The sequence below is a fragment of the Mustela nivalis genome (assembly GCF_964662115.1).
Source record: "Mustela nivalis genome assembly, chromosome: 6".
In the NCBI taxonomy this organism is placed as follows: domain Eukaryota; kingdom Metazoa; phylum Chordata; class Mammalia; order Carnivora; family Mustelidae; genus Mustela; species Mustela nivalis.
Window position 1 is genome coordinate 8,649,248 of NC_139025.1, and position 15,668 is coordinate 8,664,915.

Here is a 15,668-nt window from a genome sequence, read left to right on the forward strand (position 1 = left end):
TTGTCCACTCCTGTGTCATTGATACATTTTTGCCAAATCATACAATATTAAGTTGAATGTAGATCATTAGGAACCTCTCCCAACTGAGAAACTACTTTGAGAATTGGTTACGCTTACCGAGATATATACAACCAAAGCCACCCTGGCCAACGGGAGCGCCCAGCTTCCACTCCTTCTTCGCCATGTCAGTGATCACCTCCCCAGGGGCAAAGTTTTCCGCAAGTCGTCTCTTTCCAGGGCCCTGTCTTCCAGCTTGAGCGGCTTTTACACGAGGCATTTTCACTATAAAACGAAAGAAAGCGACACTCAGAATTACAATCCTCGAAGTGCCTGAAAACACTAAGGAAAGCTCTGTGCCACGAAGGCACTGTTCAAATGTGGAAGAGGCCGTACGACACAAGAGCAGCTACTCTATACACAGCCCCCGAGCCATCCTCACACCTCCGTGAAGATCACATCATCATCCCACCTCACAGATGAGGAAATGAAGACTCGGCAGAGCTTAGCAAGCTGTCCGAGGCTCTGTGCCTAGAAGGTGGCAAAGCAACAGTAATCTGCTCTGAGGACTAACCTGACTCCACAGGCTCAACGCCACGGGCCATCGTTACAAGTCACCACAGTGGAGGAGAGGACAGCGACAAGGGAATGGTGGCTGTCTGGTCATTTGGCTTCACAGAAAAGGCAAAGCTGGCGACACCCGGCGCTCCAGGCTTCCCTTCTCACCCCTACGCTTTTGGCGGTGAATCTGGGTTCACCTTTCTCACTCACAGTCAAGCTGAACGTAACATTGAGAGAAAGCAGTGCTTTGTAGTGAAAACTGCCCCAGGCTAGAATCAAAAGCCCCAGATTCCAGGGCAGCTATGACACCAGTTAATCTGGTGACCGTAACCAAGTCACTTCTCTCTGGGCTTTAACCGCCCTGAGCCGTAGCTTACCTCACTGAGAGAAAACACTGGGGGGTGGGCGAGGGGGGCTCAAACTCTCAGCTCTACAACTACTAAATGAAAAAGATTTAAAACAAATACACTCTCGAGGACACCTGGGTGGCTCAGACGATTATGCACCTGCCTTTGGCACAGGTCATAATCCCAGGGTCCTGGGGATAGGCTCTCTGCTCAGGAGGGAGCCTGCTTCTCTCTGTGCCTCTGCCCCTTCCCCCTCTCGGGCTGTCTCTCACTCTCTCTTTCTCTCTCAAATAAATAATTTGAAACAAATACTTTCTCAGAGGCTAGAGCCTGCAACACGTGAAATGGCTCTTCAGGTGAAAGGTTTGTTAAGACCAGACAACTTACAATACGTAAGGTGGTTTGCTTTGGAGCCTGGATACCCTAAGTACATACACACAATACTAGATGCGGATTTTTGTTAGCAAATATCCACCCGCTATCACACCACATACATAAACTCCATACATGCAAATGCTCTTTATTAACTTATTGGGGATTTTTAAATTTAATTTTTCCTATAGAATGCCAATCCTCTTTCATTGTTGAAATCTTCTCTAACAATAATAAATAACAAATCTCCAAAATAAATGAGTATGGCTATTATTTCTTCCTATCAAACAGTTCTCTTAATGTGTATTTTTAATCACTGTAAAATCTTCCTGAATGGAGTTTCAGTGTAAACCACAACAGACCAGACTCAATACACCAGACAAGGTGAGTTTTATAGCTATGGTTGTAGACTGAGTGCAAGAAATGACCAAGACCAGAAAAAGAAGAAGAAGAAGAAGAAAAAAAGAACAAACCAAAGCATAGCACTTCTAAATATAAAACGGATGCCTTCTGAATTTACCCCACTGTAACAAATCATCAGAGTAATCTCCTATTTGATGATTTCCTTATAGAAGCCAAGACAATTTAAAATGTGTTTAAAAAAAGAAAAGGAAAAAAATTTTCCCTCTTTCTGTAACTCAAGAGAGTGACCATACTATCTTTTGGGTTTTACTGGAATTTCTTTCCCAAAGTGACCATATTTCAAGAAATATGCTAGCTCACCTTCCACTCAATATAAACTATAGTCAAGAAAAAGTGTGTTTTTCCTCCAAATTAAGTGGTTAGCTTTTACTCTGAGTTTTATTGCTACAGCCTACTTGTTACAATTAATGCAGTCTGGAAAAACTGTTCCTCCTTCCTGAAAGCAGCCCCACAGAGTCGGCCCTCACTGTGAGTCTGCCGAATCCCTGAACACACCACTGCATCCAAAATCTCGCTGCCACTGAAGACGGTAGAGCTGGCTTTTCCCACGTCTAATCTCCCTAGATTTCCCCCATAAAGCCAAACAGGACGACTGGAGAGCAGGATTCAAACCCAATGGACAGCAACCACAACAAAACTAGGCGACGCTATTCCCTACAAAACTGCAAAATGGGAGTGGGTGAAGAGGTCGCAGAGAGCAAGATGACCTACGTGCTACCAGCAGCGGTGAGGGAAGCAGTAGAAGCAAGGGTGGTGTCTCTGGTGAATTTGAGAATCCCCAAGTCACTTCTCGGAAGCACAGAGAGAACGTAGGAACAGTAGCCAAAGCCGGGAAGGGCCGTGCACATCCAGCCCTGAGTTCTCCAGCCGTGAGCTTGTGTGGGGCTCTGCTGGAGGGGCTGGAGCAGGCTGCCCTCCACTGCTCGCAGGACCAACCAGTGGAAAAGCTCTCAGGTCAAAACCTCCCCGGGTGGGTGAGAAAGGGCTGGGAACAGAATCCAAAATGAAAATCACAAACACAAAGAAAGGAAAAAGAAGGTTCAAATACAAAGGTAGATATGTCAAGTTAGCCTCCATGTTTTGGAACACTACACCAAAACAAAACAGAAGAGGAGGCTCTAGAAAATGGCATAAAGTCAACTTGAACTATACCATCTAGAACGAATTGCACATAAAAGAAAAAAAACTGCTTGAAGAACTCAGCAACAGAAAAGGAACAAAACCTAGTCCCGTGCAAACTAAATTTTTTTAAAAGTTCCTGCAGAAAAATACATGAAACAGGCTTGCCAAAAAGTTGAGAGCTCTGAACCAATAATTTAATACAAGCTTAAATTTTTTATATAGAAAGATTAACAGATCAGAATTAGAAAAACTCAGACTAAACGGTAAAAGGAAATAACTAATCACAATCATTTAAGAGAGGAAAACTAAACTAGAAAGAACATCAGACTGAAGGCAACTGAAACACAGTGACTTAACAGAAATAGAAAGTGAAAAGGAAAAACTCTAAAAATCAAAAAGGGTGGAAAAAGATAAACATTTCGAGAGAAAATCATAGATTCAGAAAGCAGAAAAAGAAAAGCCAGTAAACACATAACAAAGAAAATCAAAGCAAGAGAACAAAATACTAAAAATGCTTTAATCTAAGAAGACTTTCCTAAACTTAAAAAACAAAATAAAAAAGTAAAACTACAAAATGAAAGCTCAAATCTCACACCATACACAGAGAAATCAGCCCAGGACAACCCATGCTCTGATACCACCTTGTAAAATTACAGAACTCCACGGAAAAGAAGTATTCTTTGAGCATCCAGGCCAAAACCAGATCTTTTATAAGGAAAATAAATCTGACTGTCATCACTCTGACAGCAACACCTATGCCAGAAAAGAAAGGGGAAGTAACATAGTTAAGACAAAGAAAACAAGAACCGGAAGATTTTATACGCAGTCAAATTTCAAGTATAAAGACCAGAGCATTCTCAACATAGAAAAAGGGAATTAAGAATCCATCAGAGAACAAGCCTTAGATATCCGAAATGCCTAAAGAAATGTCACCGTGAGAACTGGTAGTGGGCAGTAAGCAGACACTGATTTGTAGAATGAGACTCAACAAGGACTCTAAGAGGACAGAACACATCATGGGTAGATGCTCTGACGAAGTAGATACAGTACGACTGTAAAAAATGGGAGAACATATGCCCAAAAAACCCAGCTCTCCAATAATCACACTGTAAGTGATACTTGGTTTTGTAAACTAAGGGTACTGTACACATATCTGTGCAATAATACAAGTGAATAATTCCGTGATATTTTAATTCAGTCACCCCCTTGTATCCTTAGAAATCGAGATTCAAATACAAAAGAAAGGGGAAAGAAATGAAAGAAGAGTTAAAGCTAAAAATGTTTTATTCGGAAATATTTTTAATTCAGAAGTTATTTTATCTTTTAAAAAAGCACACATGCACATGCACGCCACGCACACGTGCACACACACACCACTTTCATTTCCTAGCCCGAACCACAAAAAAAGCTTAGAAACAACCAACAACCTAGTAGTAATGAGTACCTCTAGTAACAAAGTGTATTCTTAAAACTACAGTTTCTTGTAAAAGAAACCAGACTCCTTGAAGAGAGCACTGATTCCAGATGTGAAACCAGAAACGTACAAGACAGACTTGGAACATCTTGTCATTTCTAGGTGTCAAGGAAGCTATCAAAAACTACTAGAGTGATGTCAGGTATGTCTAAGAAGCCAACTTAGGTGTTTCCAGTGACCAAAGATGGGCCAATTTGAGTCAATAAAGATAATAACCACTAAGGATTAAAACACATAAAATGGACGTAAATCCAAGAGTTTATAATAGCCAGAAAACCTAAGTGGTCACCACTAGAGAATAATAGGAAACCACTCAATTTTGAAAGCTGCTTTAAAAAAAAAAAAAAGAAAAGAAAAAAGGAAGGAAAAGAATCAAGCACTTACCCTCTTTCTTACATGAATTGTACCACTGGGTAACCAAATATTAGACGAAGAGAAAAATCTCCTTATGGAAAAATTTCAGCTAATAAATGAATAAGGATGGTTTTAGGTTAACACATTTCCCCCTCCTAATGAATGAGTGGATCCAGACACTGAGCACTGATAGTTACTAACATCAAAATATGAGAGATGTCCAGACATCATACGTCTCCTGATAAAAGACCATGCCATTACCTATGAAGTAATCTTGCCAAAAAAGAAAAATAAAAAATTAATAGACTCCGAATCTGATCAAGCCTGGTCCTGATTCACAGGATATGAAAAGAACAGTAGAACATGATAAACTATGGCACAGGAATGCAGTCAGCGAAGCCCCAAGGGTGAGAACCCCTGGAGTACACAGAATCCCATTTCTTCAACAGATAAAGAGAAAAAAAGAAGAGATGGGGGAGAAGAGGGCCCGATGCAGAAAGACTGGAAAGAACACAGCCCAAACAGAACAAAATCAGGCAAATGTGTACCACGGTGTTTCGGGATGCACATTTGCGTGGTAAACCAATAAAGAAAAGGAAGTGATTGCTGTAAAAGACAAGTTACTTTCAGGAAGTAAAAGAAGTTGTGATGAGGACAGGCCAGTGGTTCTATTTCATGACATGGGTGGTGGCTCTAACAGTACCTTATAATTCATTAAGTCTGTATCTGCTTAATAAGGTCTTCTGTATTGTGATATATTTTACAGTTTTAAGCATTAAAAAACTGCCTTTCCTATAATTAACAATCATCAAGGGACCAAAACTGAGAACCTTTTCATATTTTATGAGCTTGTCCAATCAGACAGACACACATACCCACACAGTCCTAAGTAAAATCTGTACCTCATTTTCTAAGAACTGCCGGTTGCCTTTTGCTTTTTTATTTATAGGCACTTCTTAAATATTCTCTAGTGAAGAAATTGGCTCTTGATATTGCAAATAGTCTTCCCTGTTTGTCTTTTGATATTGTTTATTTTTAGCTTTTGGACTTTATGTCATCCTTGGAAAGTCCCCACCCAAATTATTCTTTGCAAATATTATGTCTTCTTTTAGTTATTGTATGGTTTATTACGGTTTAGTTATTTTGCACTTTATTTCATATTTTGCTGGTAAAATTTTGATTTGTTTACACTTATACTGTGTAAGATAATCAGAGGTAGGAATCCTGGATTTTCCAAATGGTTATCCAGTTTCTTTCCTTTTCCTCGGTCACACATGCACATTAGGGAGATCCACAGGGTTCGAGGCACTTAAAAATACCACACGGCCAAAGTAAACTAAGGACAAAAAAAGCGCATACACAGTTATTATTTTTTTCTTTCTCTTTTTTTCATATAAAGTTGTTCTGCCAACACCCATTTCCTGTTCTTCTAAACAAAGGCTTACTGGTTGTGCCTCAACCGGTTGTATTCCACTCGCTCTGAAGAACACCCCTCTGCCGCCCGCTTGGTCCAAGATCTGGGTCTCAGCCCCAAGGGCACCCCCTTTCCACATCCTGCCACACCCGCATTTGACTGGCACAGCGTTTGGCCACCCCTCTGATTTCCTGCTTCAGGGTCACAGAAGTCTCTTAGTTTCAGAGAATATGAGAGCTGTGTTTCTCAATCTCCTTGTTCCTTTTAAGGTGATTTCTTACCTTGAAGAGAGTTTTAGGTATTAAAACCAGACGCCCCTGCTCAAAAACTATTAAGTTTTACAACCATAAGCATTTGCCTCAGCTCCTCAGTGACTTTCCTGAAGAACTTACAACACGAATGTGAATTCTACAATCACCTCAATACGTTACAGGTTCCTTCTAATGATGCAGCCCGCACCTACATTAGGTTTCTATTAAACAACTCGCTGAAGGGCACAAACCTCAACCAGACTCAACCCTTCGGCATCACTTCTGCCCACTCAGAACAGAGCAAATCCACTACCCTAGTAGCTTACAGGAGGTTTCAAAGAAAAGGAAAACTTCACTGTCACAAAATCCATTACATAATCTGACCGTTTCTCTTCCCAGTGATAGTAAATGAAATGCAGATGCAAGTGAAAAGCACATCAAGATGCAAATCAGCCCTGCCCTTTGCTGAAATCACTGCCGCATTCTGTATTAGCATATTCACCAAAATTTAATTGTAAACAGAGTAATTATGGTACTAAAGTTATTAAATACACAAAGCAAGCTTGGAACTATACATATTCAAATAGAATTTCAGTGGCAGATCAACTTTTATATCTGAAACAATACCCTAATTAATAGTCAGCTCTGATAATAAAATGGTCCTGTTTCTCAGATAACATTCCCAAAAAAGTTCTGCTGTGAATATTAAAATAAAGTTTTGTGAAGAGATTTTTTTTTTTAATTTCAATAGCTATATTTATCACAATATAGTACTGTATTTAGACAACTGACATTTTTCAAGTCCTGGATTCCAATCTGGAATTTTCAAGACAGAAAAAAAGCTCGAATGGATGGAAAAGTACCGCTTACACCTGATGAGCTCGACAAATTCATCCGATCCAAACTGCGAACGGACGGTGCAGCAACAGAGCCTGCCAGACATGGACAACTAGGCATTCGTCCCCTTACAACAGATATGCACAGAAGCTCCCCTGGAGCGTTGGCAGGGGGAGGGTGTCACACACTTTTACGGAACCTTCTCTAAATGATAAGTTTCTCTGATATGTTTCTAAACGGCACAGAGACACACTGACTCAGGGGTAATTCTGCACAAACTGGACTATTCACTATTCCGTCCATTAACGCGGTACCTAAGGACTCTTCTCTCCACTCAGCGGCGGAAAGCTCTTCCTCACCCTCCCCCATTGACACTGACTCAAGTCTTTTCCAAACCCAAAGAGCTCTCTCTTCTTCAATCAGATCTGATCTCTGAAGTTTCAGGACTGTTGTCACCTCTTCTTTTTTGTAATAAATGTTCTGCAAGTTTCTAAGCTCCCTAGGTACAAGAACTATCTTCCAACACATGCAGTAGGTAGGAATTCAATAAATGTGTCAAATTAAACAGCAAAAAGGGTTTTTCTTCTCAAGTATCTGATGTCTAACTTTATGCCTACTGTACCTCCCTCAACGGCAATGGACACTGCCCCCCTCCCACAAGCCTGGCAGCAGACATCTCTTCCCACTCCCTACAAGGACTATGCCAACACTGCTTATGTTCCTCATAACCATCTCTCCCTTTCTGAACTCGTGAATTTCAACAGACGACCTCATCTCCCAGTTCCGAGAGAAAACTGAAGCTTTGAGTGGGAATTCTTTCATCTTTCTAAGACCAAAACCTGCCTACCAACTGCCCCCACATCAGGCCCACCCGGGCATTCCTCTGTATCTTCCGTCCCCCCATCCCAACTCAGGGAAGCTCTGTTCCTCTGCCAAACATCAGGCCCTTCACCTCGGTCCTGTATCCCATGGCCTCCAACCTTCTCAGGACTTACACTATTAACTAGTCTCTCCCCATTATCATCCTAACTTTCCTCTTCCTCTCACGCAAATGTCTCAGTGATCATGTGGCCTACTACCATCTCTGTTCTCCTCCCTGGGGCAAAACTTCCATCCCTGCCGACTGTGTCCTCAGGATCTGCTCCTACTGCTCTTGCTAAGGGCACTGAGTGCAAATGACAGGACACCCTCCCATCTGCCTGCTCAGGAGGTGTGACACTGTTATTCATCCTTTCCTTCCGGAAACCATCTCTTCCTTTGCTTCAAAACACAATACTATCCTGGGGCTCGTTCTGTGGTTTAGGCCACTCACAGTCTAGGTAGTTTGGGAAACACAACAATGAGTAACAGCCTGTTTTTTCAGGGAGTTTGTCCTGCTTTTTGACATAGTTTTCCAGGAGGAATCATGTTATAAAAGCGGACCACCTACACTTCCCTACCTTACACCAAAGTACACATTTTACAATGTGAATGTAAATTACATAAAAGAAAAAACATGTTATTCAATAAACTAGAGATCTTTTTTTTTTTAAGATTTTATTTATTTATTTGACAGAGAGAAATCACAAGTAGTCGGAGAGGCAGGCAGAGAGAGAGAGGGAAGCGGGACTCGATCCCAGGACCCTGAGATCATGATCTGAGCCGAAGGCAGCGGCTTAACCCACTGAGCCACCCAGGCGCCCAATAAACTGAAGATCTTAGAAATAAAATTAAGGCTTTGAAATACAAAAACAGAACTGGTTGATAGGCCTTTCCTATAAGCTAACAGATCTCAAGAAAACACTTCATAGTCTCAAAGAGAGTCGCACACCCCTGCTCACAGCAGCACTACTGACAAGATCTACAAGGTGGAAGCAACCCAAGTGTCTGTGGGCAGGTGAATAAACAAGATGTGGTGTATACATGCATTGCGGTATTATTCAGCCTTAAAAAGGAAGGACATTCTGACACCTGCTACAGTAAGGGTGAAATCTTGAAGGCATTATGCTAAGTGAAATAAGCCCGTCCCCAAAAGACAAATATTGTAGGATTCCACTAATATGAGGTATCTTACAGAAATCAAATGTAAAGAAACAGAAAATAGAATGGTTGCCAGGGCTGAGGGAGGGGGAAGAAGGGAGCTATAGTTTAATGGGTACAGTTTCCAATCTGCAAGACAGAGTTCGGGAGACTGGTTACACAAGAGTGTGAACATACCTAACACTACTGAACTGTACACTAAAAAATAGGATGGTAAATTTTGTGATTCTATGTTGTTATTTTCCTCCCACAATTAAAAAAAAGAATGAAGAGTTTATAGACACAAAAGGTAAAACAGACATAGTACAACCCCAATATATTCTTGGGAGACTATGAAATCACCCTTCCCCTGCATGTGCACACTCAGAATTGGAAAAGCATTACAAGTGGTGTGATTTCAAAGGTTGTCCTTACAGATGCTAATTACAGGCCTATCGCCCTTTACTGCACTTTGCTTTATTACATTTCAGGGATACTGTGTTTCTTTACAAACTGAAAGTTTGTGGCAACCTATTTGCACCATTTTTCCAACAGCATTTCCTCACTTCATGTCTCCTGTGTAATCCTGGAATTTTCACAGTATTTCAAACTTTTTCATTATTATTTTACTTATTATCTGTGATCAGTGATTACAACTCACTGAAAGTTCAGATGATAGCATTTTTTAGCAATAAGATTTTTTAATTAAAGTATGTAATTGTTTTTTTATCCATAATACTATTGCACACTTAAAACACTACAGAACAGTGTAAATGTAGCATTCATATTTGCACTAAGAAACCAAGATACTCATTTGACTTGCTTTACCACAATACTCACTTGATTGTGGTGGTCTAGCACCGAACCTACAGTATTTCCATGGTATGCCTATAGCGAAATCTACTAGCTATCACAATAGTAAATAAAGGCTAACTGGGAATCATATGAATTTGTTCTATGAATTCATTCACTCACTTAACGATTATTTATTGAATATATGCCATGTGCCAAGCACTGTTCTCGATGTTTACTTGACCTCAAGGAACAAAACAAAGGTCCTGCTTTTTTTTTTTTTTTTTTTTTGGACACAGAGAGAGATCACAATCAGGCAGAGAGAGAGAAGGCAGCAGGCTCCCCGCTGAGCAGAGAGCCCAACACAAGAGCTCACCCATGACCTAAGCTGAAGGCAGAGGCTTTAACCCACTGAACCACCCAGGCGCCCCAGAGGTCCTGTTCTTTTGACACATATTCTAGCAGAAGGACAGACAGACAGAAAGAAAGGGAAAGGAAGGAAAGGAAGACAGACAGACATAATGGGTAAACTATATAATATTTTATAAAATGTAGGTGCTGTGCTTTAGAGGGAAAAGGGAAGGGGAGTAAGAGAGATCAGGAGGGTAGAGGACAGGGAGGGCAGGCGGCAGGGGCACGGGAGCCTCGCTCGGAAGGCAGGGAGATCCGAGCAGACTCACAGGAGCTATGACTGGGAGGATACAGTGGGCAGAGGGACAGGCAGGGCCAAGATCTTAAGGTAAGAGCAGGCCACACGAACACAGAAGGGTTCTGGTGTGGCTTACGCGGGAACAGGGGAGGAGGTGGGAGGAGGGATAGCCCGGTATCACGGGAGCAACGCTTCCAACACAGCCCTGCAGTCCACTTCAGGACTCCAACTTGAGCAAAAGGGGAAACGTACTTCTTCAAGATCTGGGGACATGTATTATGCTTGCACTTTAATTCACAATACTTCAATCAAAATAAAAATCACATTCTGAACACGAGTCAAGAATTCTCTCATTGACCTATTTCTCACCGAAGTTTTCATATGTTTGATAGTTTTTGCTAATGTATGTTATTCCATTCTCAGAATCCACTCTATCCATAGGCTAAACTATGTAAGCCCGATATAAATTCAAAATCTTAGTGCCTTTGTCACTAATGTCACCTCAAGGTAGGAATGGGTTTATAATGGATCAGCTTCCATTCCTATAAAGTAGAGCCTAGGACAAAGCTCTAGTTTCCCCTTACCTTTCACATTAAGTAACTTACTAGTGCTATTAGAGTAAATGGTTTGTAACTTTCTGACAGGAAATACAAAAATTTTTACCATGCTACACCTCCTAATTTCAAATAAAAATAATACTGAGTTCCATGCAATTCTGTATTATTCTAATGCATACTGCCTGCTTCATTAATTCATCTGGTTGACAAATATTTATGTTGAGCATACTCTATGTGCCAGGAACTGTTCTAGAACACAAGGATAAAGCAGTGAACAAAACAGATAAAAATTCCTGCCCTCGGGGTGCCTGGGTGGCTCAGAGGGGTAAGCTTCTGTCTTCAGCTCAGGTCATGATCTCGGGGTCCTGGGATCGAGCCCTGCATCGGGCTCTCTGCTCGGCAGGGAGCCTGCTTCCCCCTCTCTCTCTGTCTGCCTCTCTACCTACTTGTGATGTCTCTCTGTCAAATAAATAAATAAAATCTTTTTTAAAAATCCAGCCCTCATTAAGCTTTTTAAAATTTAAGATAACTTGTTAAAATTAAAACATGCTCAGTGTCCAATGGTAATAAGTGCTAAGGAAAAAAAAATAAAGTAAGGAGAGGGGATGAGAGAGAGGAGTGAAATTTAAAAGATGATCTGGTAAACCCTTAGGAGAAAATGACACTTGGGCAAAGACCTGCAACACAGTGAGGGAAGCTGGCCATGCAGTGATCTAGAGGAAGAGCACCCCACACAGAGGGAGCAGCAAGTGCAAAGGCCCTGAGGCAAGAGTATGACTAGCTTGTTCTGGAAGCCAAAGTAGCAGGGAGGTGGGGGCAGCTGCAGAAGAATCCACCAGGGGGGAGCATTAGCTGATGTCACAGATACACAAGGGCACAGTGTTGGCGGTCACACACAACACACAGGTCACTCACTGTAACGACACCCACTTTAGCTCTCAGGGAGATGCAAAATCCAGGGAAGGTTTTGCGCAGAGAAGTGGCATGCTCTGGCTTACGTTTTCCAAAGGCTCACTCTGGTGAATCCATCAAACAGATAGGGAGGGGGCAAAGCAGAAACATCTACCACTTATTACAATGGTTTGCTACTGGAAAAACCAATGACTGCATTAATCCTTCCTGGATAATAAGGATGTCAATTTTTTAAACACTGCACTGACTTTTAACCACCAAACAGAGGGGTCCAGAATAACCTAGGACATTTTTTGGATTTTTTTTAAACTTTACACCAGCTATCACCCCCCAACCCCCAAACAAGTCTTCAGTGCCAAGTAGAAACAATTGATATTAGTGACAGATGGTCTAGGAAACATGCTAATCATCTCTTACTCTAGATTTTCTAAGCTCGATCTTTACAACAAAGTAGTTCACCAGAATATCAAATATCTGAACTCCTTTATTCCAAAGGCATTTACAAAACACCTCCAAAACTGATGTGTGGAGCTAGAAATGCACATGGATAAAATGCAACCTTTGGCTTCACGAGGCTGCACTTAGTTTCATGCAGAAACACCTTCATACAGTTAGGATTTTTATATCAGCTTCAAACAAGGATCAATAAAAAGCCCTCCGGGTAAAGAATGTTTCTGAATCCTCTGATAAAACTATTTATTAGAGACAGTGAGCAGTCATAGACATCTACAGAACCAAACTCTGTTGGTTTCAGGGCAGGGAGAAAGTACCTCTTCCAGTAGGGTCCAAGTTTTTAAGACAGTAAGAGCTCTGAAACCTGTTTTCTCATTTTTTCAACTAGTGCCAGCAAGTTCAGAGTAAAATTATCAACTCAAACTACGTAAGTATCACGGTCTGAGGGAGTAGCTCTCAGTCCTGGCTGCGCATGGTAATTACCAGCAGAACTCTGAAACCAGAAAGGCCCTCTTCCTCGAGAGCCCTTGTGAGTCCGTGAGTTGAAATGCCACCCAGAAGAGGTGAAGCACAGACTGGACCACCGATCTAGATACGCCAGCACATGTTCCTTTCTTCATTCAGTCACTCATTTTCAACATACTAGCTCTGTTACACACAACTCTACCGAATTAGAGGATGTCAATAAAGGCTCCCTCTAGTCATTTCAGACGTTGGAAAAAAAAATACAAATTAGCGAATGAAGGGCTCAAGAGGAGCTCCCCAAAAGACCACCCTTTTCCCCTCCCATCGCATCCCAAATCAAAGATCACTCATTTACACTTCAAACTTAGTTGGGATTAAAAAGTAATTACATGTTTTGGTATAAATGGCTTCCCGCCAAACTACAGTAAGTCAAAGAATAAAAGCAAACAGATAATCAGTCAACAAAGAACTTCATCACCTCTTTTGCTAAATTACTTCAGGAACAATTTCAAAGCAATCTATTTAAAGACAATTCTCTTACAAATGAGCCAGCTAATCAGAAGTTGATTAATACATTTGATTACCATGAAGAAATCATCTAAAAACTAAAATACAGCATCTTGAGCCTATATAGCCCCTTCCCAATCATACCAATGGTCTTCATATACTTACTTTTTTCATTCCCACAAATCCTACGGCTGAGACTGAATTGGAAGGATATCCCTGGAATAACATTATACTTATTACCGACACCACTTCACAGGAAAACCTGTGACAAAGAAAAGCTCATTGTTGAGTTCCTATTAGGGACACTCAGTCAATCAGTCCCCAGGTCTCACTCTGAAAACAAGGCATATCAACTTAAGTTGCAAAAGGATTCACCGCTGTATGGTATCTGTAAGGACATTAACAAAACAAGAGTCAACTACAGCACAACAATCCATGAGCATACAGAAGTGAACCTCCAGAGATAATGATCCTATAAATTCATAGACTTATTCCTGAAAAACATTAAGCTAAACTCAAACTGTGACACCATCTTTGGAAGCAATTGTCACACTAGTCAGGTTTTCACACCTACGCTGGAAAGAACTAGGTGAAGACTCACGCTTCTAATTCTGAGAAAGAAAGTGGGTATTTTCAGAGAAGAAAAATTTCTTCCTAGTCAGAATGTTTTCTACTTGTATTGTGAAACTGATTTACATTACACTATAACATTTTTTGGTATAGCAAATGTTTAAAATACAGTATATCAAGTGTACTTCCTCAACTTTTATTTCCTTTAAATGATTTCTAGAAGTTCTAAAAGAGGAGCACTAACTGCAGAATTAATTTTCAAGTGAGAATACACAGGACAGTCCAATGTCAAACACAAGTTCAGGAAGCCTTGCTGTCAACACTTACCCGGAAAAGTAAAGGATCTGGTGAGGTCTCGCTGTGTACCTCTCTTTCTGACTTTAGATGTGCTGGTTAGAAGATCCATCCCTGGGAGTCCTAAAAGGTCTCCAGGAACCAATCATGAAGAAGACTTTACAGTAATATTCGTTCATCCTACAGAGAGCAGATGCTGGGAATGTCCTGCTCTGCCCATAATAAAGCACAGCATCTAAGAGGGGAGCAAGTGTGAAGATGCTGACTTCAAAGGTAGGTGATCCATAGGCCCTAAGAAAGGAACTAAAAGGAATGCTTCCATATGTTAAGCCAACACTGAAACTGTTCTAAAATTGGAACTGTTGAACTATATAGTGTTTATGTTTATACAGCATTTAGCATGTTTGGGAATTTTGTAAATGATAGATTTCCCATTAGTTCTCTGGTCTGGGGGCAAAATTAACAACCAAGCTTTGTTCAAAGTTAATTTACTGGATGTTCACATTTAAATCTACACTGGATAGCAACTGCACAACATTTTTCCTTATATATTCTTGCAGCAGGGCTTAAGGGGAGAATAGCTCTAAATACTCAGAAAGGAAATTAGGATGACCAAATAGTAAAAGCATCTCAGAAGTGTAGTCCAGTCATTAAAAAAGTCTTCATGAAAACATGAAAGAAAAACTTTAAAGACTCCCAGAGACAAGAAGGTTTTCTGAGACAACAAAATAAAACAGTCAAGCCATAAAGAAAATTTATATATTTGACAAAATAAAAATACTCCACAGGTTAAAAATAGCATAAACAAACCGGAAAGACATATGAAATCTGTAAAACATGAAAAAAGGCTAACTTTCCTAGTATTTAAAGATTACTTTCTAAGGAAGAAAAAAAAGACAAAAATCCAAGAGAAAAATGGAGAAGTGAGGTGCAGACAGAAATTCACAGAAAAACAAATACAAAAGACTTCTAGAAACTCCTTACTATGAGAATTTTCAAATTCATACAAAGCAGAGAAGGGGTATGATAAATTCCCGCATACAGGTCACCTAGTTTCAACAACTAAACCCACACAGCCAATCTGTTTCTTCCCTTTACCCAATCCACTCGCCCCTCCAAACAGTTTCAAAGTAAACCCCACACATTACATCATTTCATACGCAAATTCTTCTAACTTACTTTTTAAAAATATAGTCAATAAATATCATCACACCTAACAAAATTAACAATCATTCTGTAATATGATCTACTACCAAGTTCAGACTCTCTAATTGTCTCAAGAAGTCTTTTTTTTTTTTAAAGATTTTTTTATTTATCTG

The 15,668-nt window shown here is 40.5% G+C and overlaps 1 protein-coding gene across 6 annotated transcripts in view; it reads right to left on the bottom strand.

The window, feature by feature from the left end:
* VRK1 (VRK serine/threonine kinase 1) overlaps positions 1 to 15,668 on the bottom strand; it is a 74,315-nt gene that overhangs the window by 39,153 nt on the left and 19,494 nt on the right. For 4 of the 6 annotated variants that reach the window (XM_082734197.1, XM_082734199.1, XM_082734195.1 and 1 more), the window contains exon 2: positions 118 to 282. In XM_082734197.1, the coding sequence (XP_082590323.1) occupies positions 118 to 277 (160 nt within the window). In that variant the 5' untranslated portion in view covers positions 278 to 282. Of the gene's footprint in view, positions 1 to 117; positions 283 to 3,463; positions 3,594 to 15,668 lie in introns of those variants that run through there. The other 2 variants (XM_082734196.1, XM_082734198.1) reach the window with 2 other exon arrangements.